Source organism: Staurois parvus, unplaced genomic scaffold, assembly GCF_062004578.1.
Source record: "Staurois parvus isolate SC_StPar_1 unplaced genomic scaffold, SC_StPar_1.0 ptg001330l, whole genome shotgun sequence".
NCBI classification, from domain to species: Eukaryota; Metazoa; Chordata; class Amphibia; order Anura; family Ranidae; genus Staurois; species Staurois parvus.
The window spans coordinates 426,574-439,322 of NW_028319126.1; the positions used below are offsets into that span (position 1 = coordinate 426,574).

General features: G+C 44.5%; 1 protein-coding gene across 15 annotated transcripts in view; it reads left to right on the forward strand.

Annotated features, from left to right (window-relative positions):
• The window catches only part of NRXN3 (neurexin 3), a 454,309-nt gene that overhangs the window by 292,581 nt on the left and 148,979 nt on the right, over nucleotides 1-12,749 (forward strand). For all 15 annotated transcript variants that reach the window (XR_016308255.1, XR_016308253.1, XR_016308254.1 and 12 more), the window contains one exon: nucleotides 8,407-8,588. Coding sequence is in view for 12 of the 15 variants with exons in the window: in XM_089661377.1 (XP_089517503.1) it covers nucleotides 8,407-8,588 (182 nt within the window). In the remaining 3 variants the exon portion in view is untranslated. The remainder of the gene's footprint in view (nucleotides 1-8,406; nucleotides 8,589-12,749) is intronic.

Below are 12,749 nucleotides of genomic sequence, written 5' to 3' on the forward strand. Positions count from 1 at the left end.
AGCGCTGCGTAAAATTGATGGCGCTATACAAGTACCTGAAGTAAATAAATGGTGGTTTTTCTCCAACGGTGACCCTGGAGTCACATATGTGAGCAGTAGCAACTTGAGGGACAAATCTTCTTCAGTTCTTTAACTTTTTTTTTTTTTCTTTGAATATGTTTGTTCAAACATCTTCCCTTAAGAATGGGGAAGAATGGACCATGTGACTCTCCATCAATCTTATGATAAGGATTGGAGTTTGCCAGAGATCTGTCAGACATTGATTGGCTGTTCTATAATTGTATGGTGGTTTTTCTCCAACGGTGACCCTGGAGTCACATATGTGAACAGTAGCAACGTGAGTAGACAAATCTCCCTCAGTTCTGAAGTTTGGACCTTTTTTTCTTCTTCTTTGAATATGTTTGAATATGTCTGATGAATCTTATGATAAGGATTGCCAGAGATCTGTCAGACATTGATTGGCTGTTCTGTAATTGTATGGTGGTTTTTCTCCAATGGTGACCCTGGAGTCACACATGTGAACAGTATATTACATTACATCGAGTTTATATAGCACCAAAGGGTTTGCTCAGCGCTGTACAATAGAACAGTAGCAATGTGAGCGACAAATCTCCTTCAGTTCTGAACTTTTTTTTTTCTTTGAATATGTTTGTTCAAACATCTTCCCCAAGAGTGGGGTAGAATGGACCATGTGACTCTTCATGAATCTTATGATCAGAATTGGACCGTTTGCCAGAGATCTGTCAGACATTGATTGTAATTGTATGGTGGTTTTTCTCGAATGGTGGCCCTGGAGTCACACATGTGAACAGTAGCAACGTGAGCGACAAATCTCCTTCAGTTCTGAACTTTTTTTTTTCTTTGAATATGTTTGTTCAAACATCTGCGTGTGTGTGATCTGTCCTGGCCCTCCTCCTAGACTCATATCTTATTATTCATCCCAGCTCCCCCCCCTCCTAGACTCGTATCCTGTATATCTTACAGTGCAGCTTTTTGTGGAAGGGCCCCTGCACCCCCCTGTGTAGTGATCCTGTTATCTCTCTCCCGTTGTCTTTTGTCTTTCCCTCTCTCTTCCCATCTCTTCAGTTAGCGCATCAGAATTACTGATTAATTAACTTCAAACACGCGAAGCCTTTGAGGCAGCGAGCTGATAAAACGTTGGAGTTTGGCTGACAGCATCGGATATTGTTGGGGAGCTGTGGGAGTCGCTGAGATGATACCGTAGATTATGCGGCAGTTTACAATAATTATTTTACAAGTTCCTAGAAAAAGCTTTTCCTGTCAGCGAGCGAGCTTTGCAAACGTGAAAGTGTTTAATTTAACCCATTACCCCGGCAGTGACAAGGAAGCGCCGTTCCCGAGCCCATTATAGGAACGAAAAGATGGTGCGGAGTTCTGATTGGTCTACGACAAATAACACGTAGACATTACAGCCGCTTTACCTGCAAAATAGTCTCATTATACAAATTGTGCGTCATAGATCCAGGTGATGGCAACAACTCAGGATATATATAAGGGCGTTTTATAGATGAGCTCTCGGCTATAAGCAGGTCGAGGTGTTCATAGCATTTGGTAATAAAGAACCTCTAATGGTAAAAATAAAAAAAAAATGGCCTCTATTTATTTATTTTTTTATATATACTGAACAATACAAAAATTCCCCAGCTAACCAGCACCAAAATCCTGTTTCAGGTTAAAAACAGAGGTATTTGTTGCATACATTGTAAGCACATGTAAAGCTGCACTGCTGCATCAAGGCTCCTCTGCAAAATGTGGTGTCTAAGGGCCCATTTATACTTGCATGTTGTGGTTTTTAATGTCGCCCAACACGCACAGCAGAGGAGTAGAAGGTAAAGCATCAGAAACCACCTGCCATGAATTGTAGCATGGTGCATTGAACAGAACGGTCCTGCACATTTTTTGGCCCATTGCCATGCATTGGCAGCCCATTAAATAATGAATGGGCTGCCTAAGTACGAGGGCAAAGTCATCCAATGCCCAGGGCCAGGGACACCCTGACGGATAGGCAATACAGAGAAAAGGTGTAAAAGAACAGATTAAAAAACCAAAATTCCAAACCGAAACCATTTTACCACAAATTTCCTTTCCTTTCTGCCCAGACCCCCTCCTAAATAAGTCTAATACCCCCACTGAACTTTCCTAAATCTTTCTTGGAGGCCTGCAACCTGGTTCATATCCCCCTGACAGCTTGTTGACCCTGTAGACCTCTATGGGGCTGACGAGGAGCCCATATATCTATAAGCTCCAGCTCTGTAGACTTCTATGGGACTGGATAGGAGCCTATCCATCTACATGCCCCAGCCCTGTAGACGTCAGTGGGGCTGGATAGGAGCCAATCCATCTACAAGCTCAAGCCCCGAGGACTTCTATGGGGCTAAGTAAGAACCGATCAATCAACAAGCTCCAGCCCAGTAGACGTCTGTGGGGATGGATAGGAGCTGATCCATCTACAAGCGCCATAGAATCCTATAGGGCCGAACAGCACAGACACTGGATAAAAAAGCCAGGGGAGGAATATAAACCATGCCATGGGCCTCAGGGCATAATCTAGGCAAGTATAGCAATTTGGTGGGATGGGTAGATCTATCTTTTTACTTTTCAATTAAAACTTTTGTTTCTAATTTCTGGGATGTGTAGAGCTATTAAAATAAAACCCGTTATAAGAAAATATGAAGATTTCCATTGCTGACCACTTGGAAATGTCAGGCTGTTATACTGACCCTTTACCTTCAAAACTCTGAATTCGTAACCTGGAAGAAGTGCGCAATCGGGAAAGATGGGGAGGAGTTTGAAGTTCTTCTTTGCATACTTGTTCCTACTCCATGATTCAAAGTATTGAAGCCACAGGATCAGCAAGAGTCCGGGAACGATTGGGGTTGGAGATCAGTAAAGGCAGCCTCTGATTTTCTGAGTTTTTCTTCACCCATGCCCCGGGGTCTAATGCTGGAAAGAATGGCAGTTGACCTGAAATAGACACTCTGCTGTAAGACCATTGGCAGGCGAGTAGTCTGTTCCTCTGTTCCCAACTGCGAAGCTGTGCCACGCCGGGGTGTGTATGGTTTTTGGGTTTTGTTGCCTTCCTCTGGATCAACTGTGGGTGTAGGATTATAACTTTTTTTTTTCTATGGTTGAACTGGATGGACTTTTGTCTCTTTCAGCCAGACTAACTATGTAACTATATATATCATGTTTTTTGTGGGGACATGGGGACACGAGGTGTCTTATTGTTTCCATAGAAAGGGCTGTTGTGTTGAGGTTCTGTTAAACATTGACAGTTTAGATTTGGTGCTAAGTGGAGTTACCCATTACTCATTTATAAGCCAAGCTATAGACTATTGATCTTCATCAAACTCCTACGAATGGCTTCAAGCGGTGCTTCTCCAGAGATGTAACTGCAGTTTGACACACGTTTAATGCGCCACCCATGTATATAGTAACCGTCCGTTTTTATAAAATGCTAAATAAAATGGCTGGCACCGGCCATTTTCTTTCATCTTCAGGCCCCCAATCTTCACGGCTAATGTTGAAGTCCTTCTTTTCTGATAATAAAATTGCTTCTTGACCTCGCAGGGAGCGAACAATGCGGCAGCTTTCCCCGTCTGATCTGGTACATAGCTGAGGTTTCCTCTCCGGCTTTATCAGGTAGAGGGGAGACAGTTACGGGAAGTCGGTGCATTTTTGCTCGGCAGGCAGTCTGGATAATCCACTTGTGGAAGGATTAGTATTGGATCCCTGCCTGCCTCCAATTCCACCGCAATATGAATATAAATCTTCACATAATGCACAGCTGATGGTGCTGAGCTGCTTCTCTTCCCCCAGATTACTCCAGCAGTCTCGGGGTTAATACTTGTCACCTTTAATCTTGTCCCTCACCTGCAGTCCCTCCTTTTCCCTCCCCAGGTGTGAATATGTTGACAAACTGATCATTATCCCCAGCAATGAGCAGGATTAGAGAATAAATAGAAGCTTTATCACTGAGCACATTTCAGGACTACTGAGGATCTGACTTTAATACGCCGCTGAGACGGGAAACTTGAGCTTAATGTGTGTGTTTTTTTTGGTTTTTTTTTATGTTTGCAAAATATATAATTTATGGAACACAAGCGTGTAGTCCTTATGGAGGAATCGAATAGGATGTGTGGAACATTACAAATAGCTTCACACTTTCAATCCTTAGACAATCATTGCCAGTGTACTCCAGGCCTCTTTTCAGTCTTGACACATATCTAACAAGTATTACAAAGTATCTGCCTAAATTATCGGGTGCCGGAGATGGCACAAGCGCGAATATTTTACCACTTCAGTCGTAATGAACAGGATGCAGTCTCACTATAGCGTTTCAGGAACGTGCAGAAAATCGAGCATGTTTACAAATCCTGCAAAATCAGCATATATTGGTAATGTCGCCCCAAAGGCAGCAAAATAGATGTTCATTTTTTGTGCAGTTGAAAAAAAATGTGCAAAGCTCAGAGGGTGCATATGCGGCTTTTACAGGAGTAGGGCAGTCCATTGAAATGAATGGGCTGCTCTATGTGTGTAGCACAAAAAGGCGCATATGCACGTGTTCACAAAACACTATAGTGTGAATAAGTAAAAAAGAGAAGAAAGGTGCTACTACCCGTCCAGTTGCTCAATATACGAGGAAGCGGGTGTTCGATCCACAGTTGCTCAGCTGCAGGTAACTTGATAAGGAAGATGATCTGCACACCATCGTAGGCTGCGACTAAAGCTGTCTAACCTGAAACGCGTCAACCTACTATATCTGCAATGCTTGTGGTCTTTATAATAAGCAAAGATCCCAAGCACCGTACCACCTGCCTGGAGTTTGCATGTTCTCCCTGTGCCTGCGTGGGTTTCCCCCCACACTCCAAAGACATGCTGGTAGGTTAATTGGCTCCTGTCTAAATTGGCCCTAGTATGTGTATGTATGAATGTGAGTTAGGGACCTTAGATTGTACACCCCTTGAGGGTTAGGGACTGATGTGAATGTACAATATATATATATATAAATGTAAAGCGCTGCATAAATTGCTGGCGCTATATAAGTACCTGTAATAAATAAATAATATTGTACATTCACATCAGTCCCTAACCCTCAAGGGGCGTACAATCTAATGTGAATGTACAATATATATATATGTAAAGCACTTCGTAAATTGACGGTGCTGTACAAGTACCTGAAATAAATAAATATTGTACATTCACATCAGTCCTTAACCCTCAAGGGGCGTACAATCTAAGGTCCCTAACTCACATTCATACATACACATACTAGGGACAATTTAGACAGATTACAATTAACCTACCAGCATGTCTTTGGAGTGTGGGAGGAAATCGGAGTATCCAGAGGAAACCCATGCAGGCGCAGGGAGAACATGCAAACTCCAGGCAGGTGGTGCCGTGGTTGGGATTTGAACCAACAACCCTAGTACTGCCAGGCATAAGTGCTAATCATTTAGCCACTGTGCTGCCCACAATATATATGTAAAGCGCTGTGTAAATTGATGGCGCTATAGAAGTACCTGAAATAAATAAATTTCAGAGCAGTGGCGGTGTGTGGATCATCTTCCTTATCAAGCTGTGGTATGAATGCGCCTGAAAGCGTCAACCTGGAGATCATCCCATCAGAAATGTAACAAAATATGACGTACACACAATAGCCATTTTATAGAGGAATTTCACCCTACCTTGGTAATGCTAAATTCCATCTTTTTGAGGCTCCATGCACACTACATGCACACTGGCTTAACAAAAATGCTGCTCCTAGAGGAGTTTAGCCTTTTGCCTGTAGAAGCAACCAATGTTATCCTATGTGTCCATGCACATTAGGTAGTCTAGAGGCATTTTTTAAGCTCAGCATTTAGAGGCAGAAAAAAAACCCTTCTGTTTTGCATTTTGAGAGTGTTTTTCAGGCAAATAAAATGCTAAACGCTTCCAAATGCTAGTACAAAAAAAGCTAACATTTTTTTTTTTCTACCAAGAGCACTGGCATTTTTTAAGCAAGTGTACAGAGTATGATTTAAAAAAGTGTGAATGACTCTGATTCACCTCTGTAGTGGTACACTGTGAGCATTCTGGGAATTAAATTGTCACTCCTTGTGTATATATCCTTCAGTTTATGTGTGTATAAATAGATATCCTGCAAAACGTGTTTTATTTTCATAGAACGTTGAGACCTCATTCACACTCTGACTTACACTGTCCAACATCATGCATATGTGTTACACACACGGGGCAAAAAATTCATTTTCATGGGCTAGCGAAGTTACCTGATAAATACGGCAAAGTGGCTCATATACTAGTTTGAGCGTCAAGCTTCACGCTAGCCCATAAAAATGAATGGTTTGCCCCATGTGTGTAACACATATGCATGATGTTGGACAGTGTAAGTCAGAGTGGGAATGAGGTCTCAACATTCTATGAAAATAAAACACGTTTTGCAGGATATCTATTTATACACATAAACTGAAGTTAATGCTGCTTACCGCATTTGGGGTGACTTTAACAATGAATGGCACCACAAGCACGACACACGTTTTTGTACATTTAGGTGAATGCACAAAAAATCATACAGCTTTGCGTGGATTCATGTGTTGCTATAGTGTGAATGTAGCCGGACTCGGTGGACTTAATTAGGTTTGATACTAATCAATAGATATAGACTATTTCATGTCAAAGTGAAACCAGACCTGTGCTGAGTGCACTGTAAGATGTGTCCTTTAAAATGTTTGTTTAGAAAAGTCACCCGTTCTTTTAGGGATCTGTATTTTCTGTAGCTTAAAGTGTTACTAAACCCACAACAGTAAAATCAGTCTGTATATGCAGTAAAGCATACTTTGTATACTCACTGTGTAAAAACACTGTTTGAGCCTGTCTTCTCTGATCCTCCCCTTCTTCCAGTGTCCCCCTCTTATCTCCTGATAAGACATATTGTGTGAAGACACTCTAGCAATACACACCAAACTGAGGATGTGCAGAGAGGTTTTTTTTTTTCTTTGGAGAGTGCATGTGATCAGCACAGGCCAATCAGCACTGTCCAGACAGAGGTCAGGGGTTCTGCATCCTTGCATAAAGAAAACTCCTCCTAGAAGCTTTAGCCAGTTTTCTGCTGGACACTGATAGAAGTCACAAAACTGCTATATACTGCTGATGTTCTGTGTTCTGCAGGAGACCTGATATAGTGAATGCAGGGTCCGGGGAGCACGGATATAGTGAATGCAGGGTCCAGGGAGACCTGATATAGTGAATGCAGGGTCCAGGGAGACTGGATATAGTGAATACATATAAAACCTTTTTGTGAATTACAAAAATAAATAAAATAAAATAAATAAATTGATTTTAAACATATAATATACAATAAAGTCCCACTGATCAAAAAAGTGTCCAAAATAGTGTCCACAAATATCCCAAAATTTTTTTCACTCTTTTCATCCACTGAAAGGATTGGCTCCTATTTCATCCAAAACGCACCCTCTATGAGTATTAAAATGCTCAAACAATACTATGGAAAAGTATTCCTCCACATTCTCTTCCAAGAAGTTTTTTCCAAGGTCCTCAGAGAGATAAGAAGGGTCTCAGGACTAGTATTCAAAGCATAGGGATAACTTTTTATTCATCACTTACATTGAAATTTAAAAATATCAGCTCCAAACATGGTTCCAAGCTTTTTCAATCAAACACCATAGAAAACCATGTGTTGAAAACCAACAAAATGGCCGCGGCGACACTTCCGGTCTACGTACGTGCGTCTTGACGTCACTCTCTAACGCGTTTCGTCACTTCCGGACTTCGTCTGAAGGGATCTAGATCTAGTCTGAAGGGATCTGGATATAGTGAATGCAGGGTCCGTGGAGATGGGATATAGTGAATGCAGGGTCTGGGGAGACCGGATATAGTGAATGCAGGGTCTGGGGAGAACAAATATAGTGAATGCGGGGTCCAGGGAGACCGGATATAGTGAATGCAGGGTCCGGGGAGAGCGAATATAGTGAATGCAGGGTCCGGGGAGAGCGAATATAGTGAATGCGGGGAAATGGGTTTAGTAACACTAAATCTAAAGGTTTCTAAAATAAAACAAAATGTGCCCCTTACAGAATAAATATTCTTGGTCTGTTTGGGCCAGGAGGTGTCGGGAATGTGTCAGAACGTACTGTATGTCCTTCCCAAAGAAGGTTTCACTTTTGCCATCGCAGAATGTTTGGGTTTGTTTTTTTTATATTTAATAAACCAAAGCCTATCTAACAAATGCAAATCAAGGAGCTAAATTCCAGCTGCACTTCACTAGTGTTATATAAGCATTAATTAATGTCTAGCATCCTCCTGGGTGTGGACTCTGGACCCTCGGGGGCTGTCTGACAATGTACTCCTTTTTGTTTTTCCTTACAGCTGGGGCAACATACATATTTGGGAAGAGCGGAGGGCTTATCCTGTACACCTGGCCTCATAACGACAGGCCCAGCACACGCACCGACCGGCTCGCGGTGGGATTCAGCACTACGGTGAAAGACGGAATACTTGTTCGCATTGACAGCGCTACCGGGCTAATGGATTTCCTACAGCTTCACATAGTAAGTGGATCTTTTCTGAAGTACATTGCGATGAACAATGTCTGGAGCTAAAATACTCCCACTGACATCTATTTGTCCAGGTGATCATTGCCGGGTGACGGAAACTTCAACATTTTGAATTGTCACTGGAACAATTCTTAACAGTGGTAAATCTTCTGACACCTGTTCCAGTGACAGTTGTCTAAGTGGGGATTTATACTGCCTCCTGTTGTGAGTCTTGGGTAGGATGTGAAGGTAATTCTCCCCCTAATGGGCCACAGATGGCAAAAATAAAAAGCAGACAAACAGGGGTTTTAACCATCCCCATGCTTTACTATGACTCAGATCCTTCACATCACAGTCTGGCCCCCTTAACAACCCCCCCCCCTTTGGCCCCCCTTTCTTCAGCTGCCTTTACATCAGTCCCTCCTTGATATAAGTGTCCCCCCCCCTTCACATCACAGCTACCCCCACATAACAGTCCCCCCCTCTTTAAACCACATTCCCCACCCCCCTTTACATCACAGTCCCTCCTTGATACTATAACAGTGTCCGTCCGTCCCCCTTCACATCACAGGTACCCCCACATGACAGTCCCCACCCCCCTTTAAACCACATCCTCCCCTTTACATTACAGTCCCACATTCTCATTACAGCCTTCTCCCCCCTTTATATCACAGTCCCCCCATTGGTGTCCTGAGCCTCCTTCCCATCACAGCTTCTGTTTTCCCAGTCCAAATAGGCACAGCATGTCTGAAAGGAGGGCCTAACTGTTCATGTTAACAAGCTGGTAATTTGTTACTAGGGCTGCCTTACATCCCCTGGGGTTGGACTATGGAGACTACAAAGTTGGCTGGGTGAAGAAGAGCAAGAGAGACGCCTAGGCTGCTGAGTGGTGCAGCCATGGCAGTCCACATTGGACTGTCACCTGGTGTGGGTCTGGACCCTGGTCTGCCATTTAGTGATGCCTGCTGTAGATCCATCTCCTGTATTTCATCCTAGGGTCTTTCCAATTCTCTGTAATCGTCAGGGGCGGACTGGCAACTCATGGGGCCCCCGGGCAATAGGGGATCATGGGGCCCCTGTGTCCTTGCCCAAACTCAAAAAAGCCTATGAAAAATGTACCAGGGGCATCTCATGGGGCCCCCTACTGACCCCGGGCCCTCGGGCAGTGCCCTAGTTTCCAAATAGTCAGTGCGCCCCTGGTAATCGGTGTATGTAAAGTTCACATACTAACAGCCTTTTAATGGAAGAGTGCAATGTCACAAAATACTGAAAATGTTGCAACTTAAGAGAGAAGTAGGGTTTTTTTTTTGCCCAGTTATCTAAGGGGATGCAGCAATGGTGCAATGCTGCATCTGTCCCCCACCGGCTCGAAGTGTGAGAACTCAGCGATCACATGACCGCTGAGTTCTGACTGCCGCTTAGAGCAGAGTGCGGTGACTGTCAGTCACCACTGTCTGCTCTGGCCCCCAGAGAGGCCGAGCCAGGTGCTGCTCCAAACTCTGGGGTGGATCCCGACTTTCTCCAGACTGGACCGGCCGATTGACGTCAGCCAAAAGTGGGCTTCAGCCTGCTGTCAGATGAAAACGGGTCACAGGAGTGCAGAACGAGATGCACTCCTGTGATCCACAAAAGTACAGCCAAAGAGCTTTGGCTGTACTTCTTTAATCAATAGTTGCCGAAGCCAATTCTGACAATAATATATATATATATATATATATATATATATACACACACGTAAAAAAATCTGTATTTTGTTTTTACTAGACAGTTACGTAGAAACCCCAAACACTATATATTTTCTAAAAGCAGAGGTACAGGAGAAAGAAATGTTTGTTGTTCATATGCAAATTGTTTGGAAAATTACACTTGAAGGAATTTTAATGCACAAAAACAAACTATGTTACTTGTAAAAGGTGATGCTTTAAAAACCTTTACAGGTTACCTGTTTAGAGCTACACAGGAGGACTGGTACTAGAATTATTGCTCTCACTATGACATTCGCAGCAATACCTCACATGTGTGGTGCGCTCACCCATTAAGGGTTGGCACCGAATTTACAGGTACCCGCTCCCACTTCCGTTGTGATCGCCTAGGCGATCGGAAGCAAAAGTTGTCCTGGATTCTGGATGCGTTTTTAAAACTCAGATTCGCATGACAGGCTAGATATTATATGTTCTTATTGAGGTGGTTCACAGAGATGCGATCCACATGCATTGTGTTTTTGAGTGCCATTATTCAAAGGGTCCTGTGTGAGTTTGCAGCGGTGCGTTCCAGATTCGCAAGTGATAGGGGATAGAGTGGCATGCAGAGATAAGTGTTCACATAGGATTGCGATTGACAGGAGTTTTTGCATTGCAGTCTATGGGAGGCGTTTTTGCATTGACGTCTATGGGAGGCGTTTTTGCATTGCAGTCTATGGGAGACGATTTTGCATTGACGTCTCTGGGAGGCGACTGTGCATTGACGTCTCTGGGAGGCGACTGTGCATTGACGTCTCTGGGAGGCGACTGTGCATTGTCGTCTCTGGGAGGCGACTGTGCGTTGCCGTCTCTGAAAGGCGACTGTGCGTTGCCGTCTCTGGGAGGCGACTGTGCGTTGCCGTCTCTGGGAGGCGACTGTGCGTTGCCGTCTCTGGGAGGCGACTGTGCGTTGCCGTCTCTGGGAGGCGACTGTGCGTTGCCGTCTCTGGGAGGCGACTGTGCGTTGACGTCTCTGGGAGGCGACTGTGCCTTGACGTCTCTGGGAGGCGACTGTGCCTTGACGTCTCTGGGAGGCGACTGTGCATTGACGTCTCTGAAAGGCGACTGTGCATTGACGTCTCTGGGAGGCGACTTTGCATTGACGTCTCTGGGAGGCGTTTTTGCATTGCAGTCTATGGGAGACGATTTTGCATTGCCGTCTCTGGGAGGCGACTGTGCATTGCCGTCTCTGGGAGGCGACTGTGCATTGCCGTCTCTGGGAGGCGACTGTGCATTGCCGTCTCTGGGAGGCGACTGTGCATTGCCGTCTCTGGGAGGCGACTGAGACGGCAATGCACAGTCACCTCCCAGAGACGTCAATGCACAGTCGCCTCCCAGAGACGTCAATGCACAGTGCATTGCCGACTCTGGGAGGCGACTGTGCATTGCTGTTTCTGGGAGGCGACTGTGCATTGATGGCTCTGGGAGGCAGTGAGTGAACCCAAGCACCAGAATGCAATTTCTAGTCGCCATGACGCCTGGGATTTGTCAAGCCCTGACAATGTACGGAGGACCAGAAGGGTGTGAATGGTGTAGCGAGTTCACCTTTTCATTTCCTGTGAATAGTGAACTAACCCTTCAAAAATGAACGCAAATGCGCATATGCAGTTTTATAGCGTGTGTATGTATGTACATGTACTGTAGTGGGAGTGCGCCCGTTGATGAATTGCCTATAAAATCAAGAGTCCAGTTCCTTTTTGACAGTATCTGCTGGGGCCAGTTTCCCTAATGCATGTGGAAGGAGGAATCGGCCGGTATGGACAAGACCTTATCTGGCAAGAAATACGGCAGAGATGTGTGCTGTGTTCTTCATGTCCGCACACAGGAAGTCTGGCCTCTGTAAGTGTAAATTGATGAGCCTGTCGGGCGAGAGCCGGTCTGACGCGTTGCGTGTAACTGGCAGGGCTCACGTGGAGGGCATGTACGGGGACACATGTGACAGGCCTGCCAGCAGAACAGATGTTGTATTGTGTTCCTACCTGCCAGTGAGTGGCTGGCTCTCCCTGAGTAAGATTAATGGCTGCTTGTCGGCATTTTCTGCTTGCCTCATCCATGACATTAGTTCTTCATGCGTGAGATGAGGCCGGTGACAGCTCTGAACAGGCACTCCGCTCCTCTAGAGACGCATTATTATATCAGCTACACCGAGTGACACCATCCTAGTACAGTTTCTGATTTAAAGGGGGCTTCTGCTTCACCTTTAGCCTTTTCCAATCCCATAATTCACTTCATTTATGTGGCTTACTGCTTTTATTATTTTATTTATGAAGGTTTTCATGTTATTACTCAAATTTCTCCACCTTTTGAATTCTTTTTTCCTCTGCATGATGATGGGTGGACAGCTCAGGCAGAACAATAGGCCTTTCATTTTTCGAACCAGACTTCTCATTATTCTACTACCTCTCACATACCAGTAGTAAATCAGTATTGTGGCTGT